The sequence below is a fragment of the Heptranchias perlo genome, chromosome 29 (assembly GCF_035084215.1).
Source record: "Heptranchias perlo isolate sHepPer1 chromosome 29, sHepPer1.hap1, whole genome shotgun sequence".
NCBI lineage: Eukaryota > Metazoa > Chordata > Chondrichthyes > Hexanchiformes > Hexanchidae > Heptranchias > Heptranchias perlo.
The window spans coordinates 36,949,189-36,965,386 of NC_090353.1; the positions used below are offsets into that span (position 1 = coordinate 36,949,189).

At 51.5% G+C, this 16,198-nt stretch overlaps 1 protein-coding gene across 2 annotated transcripts; it reads left to right on the top strand.

Annotated features, from left to right (window-relative positions):
- Positions 1–179: 179 nt before the first annotated feature.
- On the top strand, positions 180–13,801 carry LOC137299649 (survival motor neuron protein 1-like). 2 transcript variants are annotated; one of them, XM_067968566.1, is made up of 6 exons: positions 180–290; positions 7,160–7,303; positions 8,602–8,709; positions 10,354–10,560; positions 11,346–11,444; positions 13,385–13,801. In XM_067968566.1, the coding sequence occupies exons 1-6, from the start codon at positions 255–257 to the stop codon at positions 13,460–13,462; spliced, it is 672 nt and encodes a 223-aa protein (XP_067824667.1). In that variant the 5' UTR covers positions 180–254; the 3' UTR covers positions 13,463–13,801. The 2 variants fall into 2 exon arrangements, with proteins under 2 accessions (XP_067824667.1, XP_067824668.1); XM_067968567.1 differs by lacking the exon at positions 8,602–8,709.
- The last annotated feature ends 2,397 nt before the right edge of the window (positions 13,802–16,198 follow it).

The window sequence follows — 16,198 nt, forward strand, 5'->3', positions numbered from 1 at the left end:
CAATTGCGAGGAGGACTCCTTGACTCTGATCTTCGCTCCATGGCGGCTCATCTTGGCCCGCGGTGGCTGTCGGCGCCGCGTGGCATTCTGGGAGTTGTAGTTCGCGACGTGGAGGTTGCGCTCGGCGGGCCCGGCATCCGGAACTACATGTCCCAGCAGGCAGCGCGGGGGCGGCGGGGCACGTGACTCCTCCCCGGCCCGGCCCGGGAAAGGCCCAGCCCAGCCTGAGCCGGCGGCCCCAGTGCAGGCGGGCGATGGCAGCGTGCTGTGGGCAGATAGTTTTCCAGCAGGTACAGAGGGCAGCAGTGAGTGACTGACTGCAATCCCCAGGGAAATGCAGGAAGGAGGAGCTTGCATTTATATAGCACCTTTCACATCCTCAGGACGTCCCAGAGCGCTTCACAGCCAATCCTGTTAAAGTGCAGTCAGAGCTGTGGGGAAACAAAGCAAGATCCCACAAACAGCAATCAGATAGGCGACCAGTTAGTCTGTTTTATTAACGATGTTGGTCGAGGGATAACTATTGGGGGGGGGGCGGGGGAACTCCCCTGCTCTTCCAATAGTGCAGTGGGATCTTTTACATCCACCTGAGAGGAGCAGACGGGGCCTCGGTTTAACATCTCATCTGAAAGACGGCACCTCCGACAGTGCGGCTCTCCCTCAGTACTGACCCTCCGACAGTGCGGCGCTCCCTCAGTACTGACCCTCCGACAGTGCGGCTCTCCCTCAGTACTGACCCTCCGACAGTGCGGCTCTCCCTCAGTACTGACCCTCCGACAGTGCGGCTCTCCCTCAGTACTGACCCTCCGACAGTGCGGCTCTCCCTCAGTACTGACCCTCCGACAGTGCGGCTCTCCCTCAGTACTGACCCTCCGACAGTGCAGCACTCCCTCAGTACTGACCCTCCGACAGTGCAGCACTCCCTCAGTACTGACCCTCCGACAGTGCGGCTCTCCCTCAGTACTGACCCTCCGACAGTGCAGCGCTCCCTCAGTACTGACCCTCCGACAGTGCGGCTCTCCCTCAGTACTGACCCTCCGACAGTGCGGCGCTCCCTCAGTACTGACCCTCCGACAGTGCGGCTCTCCCTCAGTACTGACCCTCCGACAGTGCGGCGCTCCCTCAGTACTGACCCTCCGACAGTGCGGCACTCCCTCAGTACTGACCCTCCGACAGTGCGGCGCTCCCTCAGTACTGACCCTCCGACAGTGCGGCTCTCCCTCAGTACTGACCCTCCGACAGTGCGGCTCTCCCTCAGTACTGACCCTCCGACAGTGCGGCTCTCCCTCAGTACTGACCCTCCGACAGTGCGGCTCTCCCTCAGTACTGACCCTCCGACAGTGCAGCACTCCCTCAGTACTGACCCTCCGACAGTGCAGCACTCCCTCAGTACTGACCCTCCGACAGTGCGGCTCTCCCTCAGTACTGACCCTCCGACAGTGCAGCGCTCCCTCAGTACTGACCCTCCGACAGTGCGGCTCTCCCTCAGTACTGACCCTCCGACAGTGCGGCGCTCCCTCAGTACTGACCCTCCGACAGTGCGGCTCTCCCTCAGTACTGACCCTCCGACAGTGCGGCGCTCCCTCAGTACTGACCCTCCGACAGTGCGGCACTCCCTCAGTACTGACCCTCCGACAGTGCGGCGCTCCCTCAGTACTGACCCTCCGACAGTGCGGCTCTCCCTCAGTACTGACCCTCCGACAGTGCGGCTCTCCCTCAGTACTGACCCTCCGACAGTGCGGCTCTCCCTCAGTACTGACCCTCCGACAGTGCGGCTCTCCCTCAGTACTGACCCTCCGACAGTGCGGCTCTCCCTCAGTACTGACCCTCCGACAGTGCGGCTCTCCCTCAGTACTGACCCTCCGACAGTGCGGCTCTCCCTCAGTACTGACCCTCCGACAGTGCGGCTCTCCCTCAGTACTGACCCTCCGACAGTGCAGCACTCCCTCAGTACTGACCCTCCGACAGTGCAGCACTCCCTCAGTACTGACCCTCCGACAGTGCGGCTCTCCCTCAGTACTGACCCTCCGACAGTGCAGCGCTCCCTCAGTACTGACCCTCCGACAGTGCTGCGCTCCCTCAGTACTGACCGTCCGACAGTGCAGCGCTCCCTCAGTACTGACCCTCCGACAGTGCGGCACTCCCTCAGTACTGACCCTCCGACAGTGCTGCGCTCCCTCAGTACTGACCCTCCGACAGTGCAGCGCTCCCTCAGTACTGACCCTCCGACAGTGCGGCGCTCCCTCAGTACTGACCCTCCGACAGTGCGGCGCTCCCTCAGTACTGACCCTCGACAGTGCAGCGCTCCCTCAGTACTGACCCTCCGACAGTGCGGCGCTCCCTCAGTACTGACCCTCCGACAGTGCGGCGCTCCCTCAGTACTGACCCTCCGACAGTGCGGCGCTCCCTCAGTACTGACCCTCCGACAGTGCGGCGCTCCCTCAGTACTGACCCTCGACAGTGCAGCGCTCCCTCAGTACTGACCCTCCGACAGTGCGGCGCTCCCTCAGTACTGACCCTCCGACAGTGCGGCGCTCCATCATTACTGCCCCTCCGACAGTGCAGCGCTCCCTCAGTACTGACCCTCCGACAGTGCAGCGCTCCCTCAGTACTGACCCTCCGACAGTGCAGCGCTCCCTCATTACTGCCCCTCCGACAGTGCAGCGCTCCCTCAGTACTGACCCTCCGACAGTGCAGCGCTCCCTCAGTACTGACCCTCCGACAGTGCAGCGCTCCCTCATTACTGCCCCTCCGACAGTGCAGCGCTCCCTCATTACTGCCCCTCCGACAGTGCAGCGCTCCCTCAGTACTGACCCTCCGACAGTGCAGCGCTCCCTCAGTACTGACCCTCCGACAGTGCAGCGCTCCCTCATTACTGCCCCTCCGACAGTGCAGCGCTCCCTCAGTACTGACCCTCCGACAGTGCAGCGCTTCCTCAGTACTGACCCTCCGACAGTGCAGCGCTCCCTCATTACTGCCCCTCCGACAGTGCAGCGCTCCCTCATTACTGCCTCTCCGACAGTGCAGCACTCCCACAGTACTGACCCTCTGACTGTCTAGAGGACTGGAGTACAAGGGGGCAGAAGTTATGCTGCAGCTATGCAAAACCCTGGTTAGACCGCAGCTGGAGTACTGTGAGCAGTTCTGGGCACCGCACCTTCGGAAGGACATATTGGCCTTGGAGGGAGTGCAGCGTAGGTTTACTAGAATGATACCCGGACTTCAAGGGTTAAATTACGAGGAGAGATTACACAAATTGGGGTTGTATTCTCTGGAGCGCTCCCTCAGTACTGCCCCTCCGACAGTGCAGCGCTCCCTCAGTACTGCCCCTCCGACAGTGCAGCACTCCCTCAGTACTGCCCCTCCGACAGTGCAGCACTCCCTCAGTACTGCCCCTCCGACAGTGCAGCACTCCCTCAGTACTGACCCTCCAACAGTGCAGCACTCCCTCAGTATCGCCCCTCCGACAGCGCAGCGCTCCCTCATTCTTGCACTGGGAGTGACATCCTAGATTATGGGTTTAAGTCTCTGGAGTGGGGCTCGAACGCACGACTTTCTGACTTAGAGGTGAGAGTGCTACCCACCGAGCCAAACTGACACATAAAGTGAGAGTAATCTCCCCCCTTCCCCAATCCTGCTCCCAAACATCGAGTCTCCAGGAACTGGGAGCATGACGTGTGTCCTGAGCAGCAGGTATGGGCAGGATTGGGCTTGGCTGTGATGCCCCCCATGGTTAACCTGCCAACACTCAGTGTCTGGGCTGACACACGAAGAATGGCCATTTGGGCGAGATATCAAGGGCATCTGGCGCCTGTGGAACCCGTACCTCAGTAAGAGTCAGTGCCCTCGGGAGCAGCATGCTTTAGACAGAGCTAAGCGATCCCTTAACCAACGGACCTGACCAAAACTCTGCAGTCCTGACACATGCAGTCACGAATGGCAGTGGACAATTAAGCAACTACCGAGAGGAGGAGGGGAATAAAATGGGGTTCACAGAATGAGTACAGATAGGTTAATTATAATCATTCTTGGGATGTGCTCTCTGACACAGGAACGATGGGCCGAATGGCCTGCACTGTATCATTCTATGATGTGGGCGTCGCTGGCAAGGCCGGCATTTATTGCCCATCTCCAGTTGCCTTGAGAATTCTGTGGCGGGCCTTTATCTTGAACCGCTGCAGTCCTCGCTGTGAAGGTGCCTCCACAATGCTGTCCGGTCGGGAGTTCCAGTGCACTCGGCTGTTTTCTTGATGTCACGTGGAGTGAATCGAATTGGCTGAAGACTGGTATCTGTGATGGTGGGGATATCGGGGGGAGGCCGAGAGGGATCATCCACTCGGCACTTCCGGCTGAAGGTGGTTGCAAACGTTTCGCCCTTGTCTTTTGCACTCTCGTGCTGGGCTCCACCATCGCTGAGGACGGGGATGTTGACGGGGCCTCCTCCTCCCGGTAGTTGCCTAATTGTCCACCACCATTCGCATCTGGATGTGGCAGAACTGCAGAGCTTCACCAAAGTATTCTGGACAAACTATAGTTTTGGAAGGTGGAGTAAAGAGAATTCTATGCAATTAAGATTGTAAGTAGGAACATCAGTGCTGAAATCAGAAGTTGAAAAAAAAACTAAAGCTTGGTACAGTGCCAACACAATGAAACTGTCAGCTTGGCTCTGTTGGTAGCACTCTCAGAAAGTTGTAGGTTCAAGCCTCACTCCAGGGCACGAGTGCTTAATCTAGGCTGACGCTCCAGTGGAGTACTGTGGGAAGCAATGTCCTTTAGGTGAGATGTTAAACTGAGGCCCATCTGTCTCTTGCTGTGGTTCAAGTGGGTGTCAATGATCCTGTAGCGCTTTTGGAGAAACTGATTAACTGGAAATTCATCTGATTAGTCCAGAAAAGAGAAGGCTGAGGGGTGACCTGACAGAGGTCTTTTAAATTATGACGGGGTTTGATAGGGTTGACGTAGAGAAGATGTGTCCACTTGTGGGGGAGACCAGAACTAGGGGCCATAAATATAAGATAGTCACTAATAAATCCAATCGGGAATTCAGGAGAAACTTTTTTACCCAGAGAGTGGTGAGAATGTGGAACTCGCTCCCACAAGGAGTAGTTGAGGTGAATAGTGTAGATACATTTAAGGGGAAGCTGGATAAACACATGAGGGAGAAAGGAATAGAAGGATATGCTGATAGGGTGAGATGAAGAAGGGAGGGAGGAGGCTCGTGTGGAGCATAAACACCAGCATGGACCAGTTGGGCCGAATGGCCTGTCTCTGCTGTAAATTCTATGTTATCATTGGGGCTGTGCTTTGAGAACAATGACAGATGCATTTTCCCAGATAATGCAGTCGCTGGACTGTGACTTATTGGGTGTGACACACAGAGAAGTTTCTGAGAGATAGGATAAGGTGCTTGTGATAAGTCAGAATTCTTTGGCCATTTTTCCACAGAAAAAAATAAGATTTTAAAATGTATTTTAAAAACAGTGGATGTCCAAAGGGACTTAGGGGTTCAGGTACATCGATCATTGAAGTGTCATGAACAGGTGCAGAAAATAATCAATAAGGCTAATGGAATGCTGGCCTTTATATCTAGAGGACTGGAGTACAAGGGGGCAGAAGTTATGCTGCAGCTATACAAAACCCTGGTTAGACCGCACCTGGTGTACTGTGAGCAGTTCTGGGCACCGCACCTTCGGAAGGACATATTGGCCTTGGAGGGAGTGCAGCGTGGGTTTACTAGAATGATACCCGGACTTCAAGGGTTAAATTACGAGGAGAGATTACACAAATTGGGGTTGTATTCTCTAGAGTTTAGAAGGTTAAGGGGTGATCTGATCGAAGTTTATAAGATATTAAGGGGAACAGATAGGGTGGATAGAGAGAAACTATTTCCGTTGGTTGGGGATTTTAGGAGTAGGGGGCACAGTCTAAAAATTAGAGCCAGACCTTTCAGGAGTGAGATTAGAAAACATTTCTACACACAAAGGGTGGTAGAAGTTTGGAACTCTCTTCCGCAAACGGCAATTGATACTAGCTCAATTGCTAAATTTATATGTGAGATAGATAGCTTTTTGGCAACCAAAGGTATTAAGGGATATGGGCCAAAGGCAGGTATATGGAGTTAGATCACAGATCAGCCATGATCTTATCAAATGGCGGAGCAGGCACGAGGGGCTGAATGGCCTACTCCTGTTCCTATGTTCCTATTTTGAGTTAAACTTGCTTTAAAGCGATCAGTTTTTCAGAACAGCCCCATGGCGTTTTGTGAATCCAAAGTCAGACGAAAGGCGGGTAAAATGTGTTGAGCAGGAAGTTGTTTGCTCCAGAGACCGAACGGCAGACGATCCATTAGCTTGTCCGGGTATTCGGAAAGGTACAACTTTGGAAAACTCGTTGATCTCTGTTGGCCTGTGGGAGAGGCTTTTAAAATCAGAACACGAGACACCAAAAAGGTCTGCCAAGCAACAGAGTGATGGGGGAAAGTTGAAAAGACAGGAGGGTACAGAGAGAACGCGGTTCTGCCCTGGGCTAGAGGAGAGGGCGCAGAGATTATTCTGTTAAGTAGGATGACCCACAGGAGTTGGGGGTAGTGTGGCATCTTCTTTATTTTGTATTTATAAGTGTACCGATTGAACTGAGTGACTCTACGTTTCACCTTACTGTGGAATAAAGCAGCTTACGATCAAAACCGAACTTCCTCTTATCTAATGTTAACTCGACCCACCTTTTGAGACATTGAAGAAATAAACACGTGTGAGACACGGATATCTGATCCGGATCACAGGGGAGTTTCACTGTTACGGTCTCGGGTCCCGCTACAGTGCCGTTAGATATAGGGCAGAGTAAGGCAACGCCCCTAAGAGTGAGGCACTCAAATCACCTACAGGAGGATGTGTGTGTAGCAGAACCAAATTCGTAACAGTGCTATAGAAATGCAAGTCCTTCATTTCTTTGCAAGGGGAAAAATGTACCTGTAAACTCGTGCAGACTGATTTGCACGATGGTTGTGTAAAATGATGGGATACTTGCCAAGGGCTGGAATATCTATGTGTAACTGCTCGTGAGTGTGTCCAGTTATGGTCGCACTATCTGTGATGTGTGAATATACAGCACATCTGTTGGAAAACCAGCTGAATGTATTTGGGTGCATTTCAACTTTCAGAGCACAGAGTCGGATGCCTTGGACGATGCGGCCTTACTTAAGGCTTACGACAGAGCAGTGAATTCATTCAAGGCGCTGTCAGAGCTCCCTGGTGACACAGGCCCACAGCAAGCAACTGCCATCGAACCGAGGAACAGTTTGGAAGTAAGTCCCGGAACTGAGGCAAACGGGTCAGGAAGATCCTGATTCCAGTCTCTGCTGAATGAGCAGAATGGGCGTTAATTTCAGCAACCACTGGGGAAAGGAGAGGGGGGGAGAGTTAGACAGGGTTCCCATTCTGATCATTACCCAGTCACCCTGCTGAAGTGAGTGTGTGTATATGTGTTTTTATAAATGTGTGCGTGTCTGTATATATGTGTGTATGTGTGTGTTTATGTATATATGTGTGTGTATGTGTGTGTTTATGTATATATGTGTGTGTATGTGTGTGTTTATGTATATATGTGTGTGTATGTGTGTGTTTATGTATATATGTGTGTGTTTATGTATATATGTGTGTGTATGTGTGTGTTTATGTATATATGTGTGTGTATGTGTGGCTATGTATATATGTGTGTGTATGTGTGGCTATGTACCTGTATGTTTGTGTCTATGTATATATGTATGTGTGTGTGTGTATGTGTGTTTGTATATATATATGTGTATATGTGTGTTTGTGTCTATGTATATATGTATGTGTGTGTGTTTGTGTCTATGTATATATGTATATGTATGTGTGTGTGTATGTGTGTTTGTGTCTATGTATATATGTGTGTGTGTGTGTGTATGTGTGTTTGTGTCTATGTATATATGTATGTGTGTGTGTATATGTGTGTTTGTGTCTATGTATATATGTATGTGTGTGTGTATATGTGTGTTTGTGTCTATGTATATATGTGTGTGTGTGTGTGTATGTGTGTTTGTGTCTATGTATATATGTATGTGTGTGTGTATATGTGTGTTTGTGTCTATGTATATATATGTGTGTGTGTGTGTATATGTGTGTTTGTGTCTATGTATATATGTATGTGTGTGTGTGTGTATGTGTGTTTGTGTCTATGTATATATGTATGTGTGTGTGTGTGTTTGTGTGTGTACACTTGGTAAGGACAGGATCAGGCTTGGCTTGAGCATCGCTCCACCATTGGTGGCTGTGCCTTCAGCTGCCCAAAGCATCTTGCTGACACACACTGCCCCGGCTGAACATTGGGGAGTTGCCACCTTCAGGAGAGATAACTTGCGGTGGGGGGGTGGGGGGCCAATGAACCATTATCATTTGGAAAGGTCTCGGAGATAGTGTGGGAGTGGGACTGACCCATTGGTGTAGGAGGGTCGGAGCTCCACAGAAAGGCTCACTGGGGTAATGATGCCGCCAGTCGCTGTCTCCACAGTTTAGGCGGGAGTGGGTCCCGTGGGTCTCTCTTAGACCAGTTTCACTGTACTCTATTTTACGGATTTTTCAGAACGAGTTGGAAAATGGTGGTGAAAGGGAAGGAGAGACAGAATCTGCAGTTTGTAGGCCGAAGCCTGAGGGGATGGTGCCCGAAAAGCAAGCAAGCGAAAAATCGCAGGTACAGCGAGCGACACTCAACTAAACGCAGGCGGCTTGGAAATATCCGAGTAGAGGAAAAGGTGACAGAGGCGCTACCGCTTTGGAGATTCCCATCGCTCCACCATTGGCGGCCGTGCCTTCAGCTGCCGAGGCCCAAAGCTCTGGAATTCCCTCCCTAAACCTCTCCGCCTCTCTCTCCTCCTTTAAGATGCCCTTAAAACCTACCTCTTTGATTAAGCTTTTGGTCACCTGTCCTAATTTATGTGACTTGGTGCCAAATTTTGTTTGATAATCGCTCCTGTGAAGCACCGTGGGACGTTTTACTACGTTAAAGGCACTTTATAAATGGGAATTGTTGATGTAATAGGTGGGCTGTGGTGTATAGTGATCTGACATTGAGAGGAGAAGTTGCATTAAACAGGGCAGTGACTGTACAGTCAGGTTTATAGCTCACATCTTCACACAGACTTCTAGGTGTCAGCTGTGGCTCAGTGGGTAGCACTTTCGCTCTGAGTCAGAAGGTCGTGGGTTCGAGTCCCGCTCCAGGCTGACACTCCCAGTCTTTCGGATGAGACATTAAACTGAACCCCTGTCTGCCCTCTCAGGTGGGAATAAAAGATCCCACAACCACTATTTGAAGAAGAGCAGGGGGGGTTCTCCCCGGTGTCCTGGGCCCAATATTTATCCCTCAACCAACACCATTTAAACAGATTATCTGGTCATCATCACATTGATCTTTGTGGGATCTTGCTGTGCCGCAAATTGTCTGCCACAGTTTCTTGATTACAACATTTCAAAAAGTAATGAATTGGCTGCAAAGTCCTGAGGTGATAAAAGGCACTATATAAATGCACATTGTTTTGTGTGACCTACAGACCTGGGTGTGTGGCTTGTGTCAGCTGGTTGTCAATGCATTTGCCCCAGAATAACAACAACTCCCATTTATACAACACCTTTAACATAATAAAACGTCCCAAGGCGCTTAACAGGAGCGATTATCAAACAAAATTTGACACCGAGCCACATAAGGAGATATTAGGACAGGTGACCAAAAGCTTGGTCAAAGAGGTAGGTTTTAAGGAGCGTCTTAAAGGAGGAGAGAGAGGCCAAGAGGTTTAGGGAGGGAATTCCAGAGTTCAGGGCCCAGGCGGCTGAAGGCACGGCCGCCAATGGTGGAGCGATGAAAATCAGGCAAGAGGCCAGAATTGGAGGAGCGCAGAGATCTCGGAGGGTTGTAGGGCTGGAGGAGGTTACAGAGATAGGGAGGGGGCGAGGCCATGGAGGGATATGAAAACAAGGATGAGAATTTTAAAATTGAGGCGTTGCCAGACCCGGAGCCAATGTCAGCGAGCTCAGGGGGTGATGGGTGAACGGGACTTGGTGCGAGTTAGGATACGGGGCAGCAGAGTTTTGGATGAGCTCAAGTTTACGGAGAGTGGAAGATGGGAGGCCGGTCAGGAGAGCATTGGAATAGAATAACAAGAGCGCACAGAGTCTGACCGGAGAGAGTCGACCCAGCTGTAATTACACAGTTAACTGGTGAAAGGAATGGTTTTAATTCTAGATTGGATCCTCCATTGAAGGGGTGGGGAGGAGGGGTGGGGTTAAGGGTTTATCTCGGGTCCCACTAACGGCGAGGATTGTTTGTCTTTCTGCCCCACAGTGGGAGTTGTGGCGAGTGGGGTCTCGGTGCTCCGCAGTGTGGTCAGGAGATGGGGTCATCTACCCGGCTGTTATACGGTCAATAAACGTCAGCAGAGGGACGTGCGTTGTCCTCTACCTGAGTTACGGGAACGAGGAGGAGCAGAAACTTTCAGAACTTCTGCCCGAGGACCAGGTGTCGAGTGAGAGCGAGAGTCTAGAAGAGAAGGTAAGAAAATCCAGTTTGGGGTCAGTGCACGATGGCACGTGACAAGTTGGAAATAACTAAACCCGAGATTGGGGCTGATCAGAAGGTCCCGGGTTCCAATAGCTCACCGTGGCTCTCCAGGGACGTTATAATTAGCCTCAGTGCCCCAGGGTTCCCGCTCCTGATCACCCTGAGAGTCCGTGGATGTCACATAAGGGCAGGCTAATGTTGGCTGAGGACCCTCCACAGTCAGATACTTTACTCTGTATCTAACTCTGTACCTGCCCTGGGAGTGTTTGATGGGACAGTGTAGAGGGAGCTTTACTCTGTATTTAACCCTGTACCTGCCCTGGGAGTGTTTGATGGGACAGTGTAGAGGGAGCTTTACTCTGTATCTAACCCGTGCTGTACCTGCCCTGGGAGTGTTTGATGGGTCAGTGTAGAGGGAGCTTTACTCTGTATTTAACCCTGTACCTGCCCTGGGAGTGTTTGATGGGACAGTGTAGAGGGAGCTTTACTGTGTATCTAACCCGTGCTGTACCTGCCCTGGGAGTGTTTGATGGGACAGTGTAGAGGGACACGTGCGGTCTGTACAGGCAGTGGTTGACTTTGTCTGCATATAACACGGCCTCTTGTGTAAAACGTGATAGAAATTGCCGGAATGAATTAACCTCATTGACCCATCAGGAATTACTTGCTTGCAATACAAATAAACAAATGTGCTATGATGTCCATGACTGCAGTATTTAAACCCAATTAAGAACAGTAGAGCTCTGACCAATTAACTCGTTCTGTCCCTTCCACAGGCTCCTCCTCCTTTTGGTCCTGAGTTCAGTGATGATGCGGTGCTGATGAATATGCTAATTTCATGGTATATCAGCGGGTATCACACAGGGTGTTATGTGGTACGTGAGTTTTATTTGGTATTTGAAGGCCTTGATGTCCCTTTATGGGGGAATCAGGTGCAGGACAATCTCGAACATGATTCGCCCTCCGCATCGGTCTGAGGGAATGACGGCACCCAATCGATTGATTGATCCATCATCCAGCCATCGTAGCACCAATCACAGGAGGGGCTCCCCATTCACAGGGGGCCGGTCACTGATTCCCCATTCACAGGGGGCCGGTCACTGCTTCCCCTTCCACAGGGGGCCAGTCACTGATTCCCCATTCACAGGGGGCCGGTCACTGCTTCCCCTTCCACAGGGGGCCGGTCACTGCTTCCCCTTCCACAGGGGGCGGGTCACTGATTCCCCATTCACAGGGGGCCGGTCACTGATTCCCCATTCACAGGGGGCCAGTCACTGATGCCCCATTCACAGGGGGCCGGTCACTGATTCCCCATTCACAGGGGGCCGGTCACTGATTCCCCATTCACAGGGGGCCGGTCACTGATTCCCCATTCACAGGGGGCCGGTCACTGATTCCCCATTCACAGGGGGCCGGTCACTGATTCTCCTTTCACAGGGGGACGGTCACTGACTCCCCATTCACAAGGGGCCGGTCACTGACTCCCCATTCACAGGGGGCCAGTCACTGATGCCCCATTCACAGGGGGCCAGTCACTGATTCCCCATTCACAGGGGGCCGGTCATTGATTCCCCATTCACAGGGGGCCGGTCACTGACTCCCCATTCACAAGGGGCCGGTCACTGACTCCCCATTCACAGGGGGCCAGTCACTGATGCCCCATTCACAGGGGGCCAGTCACTGATTCCCCATTCACAGGGGGCCGGTCATTGATTCCCCATTCACAGGGGGCCGGTCATTGATTCCCCATTCACAGGGGGCCGGTCACTGATTCCCCATTCACAGGGGGCTGGTCACTGATTCTCCATTCACAGGGGCCCGGTCACTGATACCCCATTCACAGGGGTCCGGTCACTGATTCCCCTTCCACAGTTGGGCTGGTCACTGATTCCCCATTCACAGGGGGCCGGTCACTGATTCCCCTTCCACAGGGGGCCGGTCACTGATTCCCCTTCCACAGGGGGCCGGTCACTGACTCCCCATTCACAGGGGGCCAGTCACTGACTCCCCATTCACAGGGGGCCGGTCACTGATTCCCCATTCACAGGGGGCCGGCCACTGATTCCCCTTCCACAGGGGGCCGGTTGCTGAGTGAGTGGGGAGAGCTGGGTCCCCATTCAGACAGATGGCACTGAGTCTGTGCAGCTCTCTTGCTCTTGTCAGTTGTTGAGATGTAAGAATTTTGGTCTCTTTTATTCCCATATGTGGCCAATAGAAACAGGAGTCTGGTGAATATTTGCTGAAGATTTGAGAATGTTGAAGGCATAGGAGAGGAATTGAAGAATTCCCCCAATGACGTGATTGGGAAAAGCTCCCTTTCAGTTCCATTTCCGATCGGTGCTGAGCTGGTTAATCTCAGCTCGGGTAGTTTTGGGAGCAGCAATAAAGTGCCCCTGGGTTAGGGAGGAGAAAATCAGTGAGGTGCGAGCGTGCATATCTGTGTGAGCGTGCACGTGTGTGAGTGTACGCATGAGTGTGAGCGTGCGTGTGTGTGAGTGTACGCATGAGTCTGTGTGCGCGAGTGAATATGCATCCGTGTGTGAGTGTGTGTGTGAGTATGCGTCCACGTGTAAGTGTGCGCGTGAGTGTGTATGCGAGTGTGACTGTACGTCAGATGATGACACAATCCAGCTCAGCAGCCCCCCTTGGTTGAATAGCCTGCCAACACTCACTGGTGCAGAATGACCATTTGGGGGAGAACTGATGTCTGTGGACCTCAGTCCCCAGCAGTGCCTTCAAAAGAGGAGGAAAGGTTTTGTTTTTTTAAACAGAGTTTTTCTGGAATTAATGTAATTTCCTCACTTGTCTTTTTAAGGGTTTGAGGCAGAGCCGGAACGAGGCGGCTTCACACAGCAAGAAACCAAGACAAGAATACAAGCCAAATGCTGAGTAACAATCCTCAGACTGCTGCCTTCCTCTCGAGCCGTGGGATTCTGCTCTACAACGTGACTGAGTCGAGGGAACGACTCCACGGACTTTAAAACAGGGTGTTTAATTTAAAAAAATAGATTGAGTTTACAAGTTGTAATGAAAAAGTTTCAGATGCTGCGCCGAACACGCTGGCCGTCCGTGTGTTGGGTTCAGTGATCGGATGGTGCAGGTATCGGAGGTGTTTAGTCGCAGAATGCACCACTGGTGCAGAAGTCGTTTCGTTGGAGACTGTGGCTCAAGATTTCTGCTTCGGTGCTTCTCGTCTCGAGATTATTTGTACGATAAAGTGAAAAGGAGAGAGTCCGGGTGTTTGTTTTTTTAACTACGTGGACAGTCATCCTAATGACTCCGTGCATTAAAGGTGGGGCTTGTTCTGGGAGATATTAGCCCAGGACTGTGAGAAACCTCAGGTACAACCTCCTCCATTTATATAGCGCCTTTAACATGGTGAAACGTCCCAAGGCGCTTCACAGGAGCGATTATCAGACAAAATTTGACACTGAGCCACAAATAGTTTGTGGAGAGTTGTAGGGCCGGAGGAAGTTACAGAGATAGGGAAGGGGGCGAGGCCATGGAGGGATTTGAAAATAAGGATGAGAATTTTAGAATTGAGACATTGCAGGACCGGGAGCCAATGTAGGTCAGTGAGCGCAGGGAGTGATGGGTGAACGGGACTTGCTGCGAGCTTTGTTTGTTTACGCTCCTGTGAAGCACCTTGGGACGTTTTACTATGTTAAAGGCACTTTGTTGGAGGATACGGGCAGCAGAGCTTTGGATGAGCTCAAGTTTGTGGGAGGTGGGAGGCTGGCACGCTTTAAATAATCAGGACACCGGCCCGGATAAGTTTAACAGTTCCCGAGATGCAGATTACTCATTTCAGTACTGGTAGATTATTCAGTTCCCGTGTCGCTGGCGGATTAATTTCTGGTTATTCTCACTTATAAAAATCATCGGAAGAGCTGAGCAGTAACTGCAGTGTGCCAGACAGTGGTGCTGTTGTATAATGGGCTAAACCCTCAAAGACTTGCATTTCTTCAGCACGACCGCAGGACGTCCCAAAATACTTCGCAGCCAATGAGCCGCAGTCACTGTTGTAATGTAGGAAACACGGCAGCCAATTTGTGCACAGCAAGATCCCACAAACAGCAATGTGGTAATGACCAGATAATCTTTTTTGGTTGAGGGTTAAATATTGGCCAGGACACCGGGGAGAACTCCCCTAATCTTCAAAATAGTGACCGTACGCTCCACCTAAGAAGGGAGACAGGGCCTTGGTTTCACATCTCATTGGAAAGACGTCACCTCCAATAGAGCAACATTCCCTCAGTACAGCGCTGAAGTATCAACATAGATTACGTGAGCAAGCGACTGAACCCACAACACTCTGACTTAGAGGTGAGAGTGCGAGCCACTGAGATGTTTAGGATTATGTTTTGTGTGGGGGGTCAGGATGAGTTAACCAGTGGTCATTTATTTAATGAATAGCTGATCCCTTTGAACCAGCATCCATACAAAAACTGGGTTTGAATCCCAGCCAGTGATGAGTTCACTGATTCCAGTGGGGGTAACACATGGGGCACTAGAATTGGCCTCAGTGCCCCTTGGCTAGGGATTAGAAATGCCAGCAAGACTCCTGATCATTATTCACTGGCCCCTGTTGGAAAGTGGCAGTGTAGATGTCAGATGAGACATGAGCAGGTGCGGCTGAGATGCCCCATGCAGTCAAATATCCTGCTGACTTTAGGCTGATGTGGGCCAGGTACCAGACAGCTCCTGCCTTTGTATTTTGCCTACGCTTTACAAACTTAGACTGGAGTGTGTGCACTTTGCCAACTTGCAGTAGGCGTCAGGCATTGGCACAGGGAAAGCAACCAATCCCTCACTAAGTTCAAAAACGGCAAGAACCAAGAAAATGGAGTTGGGGCTGCAGTACCACTAAGTGTCTAGTGGTGGCGCTGCTGTATACCGGAGCTGTAATACCACTGATCCCCCAGCAGGTGGCGCTGTTGGGACAGTATTGATTAATGCTCAGTAGCACTGCCTGCAGGAGGCGGCTGGTACTGCAGCTACTGCTCAAATTGAGGAGCTGGTTCCCACTCAATGCCACAGATCTTAATGGAGGCAAGTTCTTCGAGGCAGAACTCAACACTTTGCAGTGAGAACATCGCACTGTAATATCCAGGGGCTCAGTGTTTTTTCACTTCTGTAACGTAAGGAGAGAATTTGCATTTATAGAGGGCCTTTTGCAGCTGATGAATTGCTTTTGAAGTGCAGTCAGTGTAATAATAATCTTGGGGAATGTGGCACCGTGAGGTCCCACAAACAGCAACTGGGATGAAAGCCCAAGTAATCTGTTTCTGGTGATTGAGGGAGGAATGTTGGCCAAGACACCAGGAGATCTCCTTGCTATTGGTCCCAGGACACCAGGAAACTCCCCGCTATTGGTCCCAGGACACCGGGAAACTCCCCGCTATTGGTCCCAGGACATCAGGAAACTCCCCGCTATTGGCCCCAGGACACCAGGAATCTCCCTGCTATTGGCTTCAAGGAGAACTCCCTATTATTGGTCCCAGGACACTGGGAGCACTCCCAGCTCTTCGGATAGAGCATTGGGAATCTTTTACGTCCATTATAGGCAGATGGGACCTCAGTTTAATAACTCAACTGAAAGATGGCACCTCTGACAAGGTAGCACTCC

Coding starts and splice junctions, on each gene's coding strand:
- LOC137299649 (XM_067968566.1), top strand. CDS start 255: ATGGCAGCGTGCTGTGGGCAGATAGTTTTCCAGCAG. Junction 291..7,159: donor GGCAGATAGTTTTCCAGCAG/GTACAGAGGGCA, acceptor TTCAACTTTCAG/AGCACAGAGTCGGATGCCTT. Junction 10,561..11,345: donor GCGAGAGTCTAGAAGAGAAG/GTAAGAAAATCC, acceptor TCCCTTCCACAG/GCTCCTCCTCCTTTTGGTCC.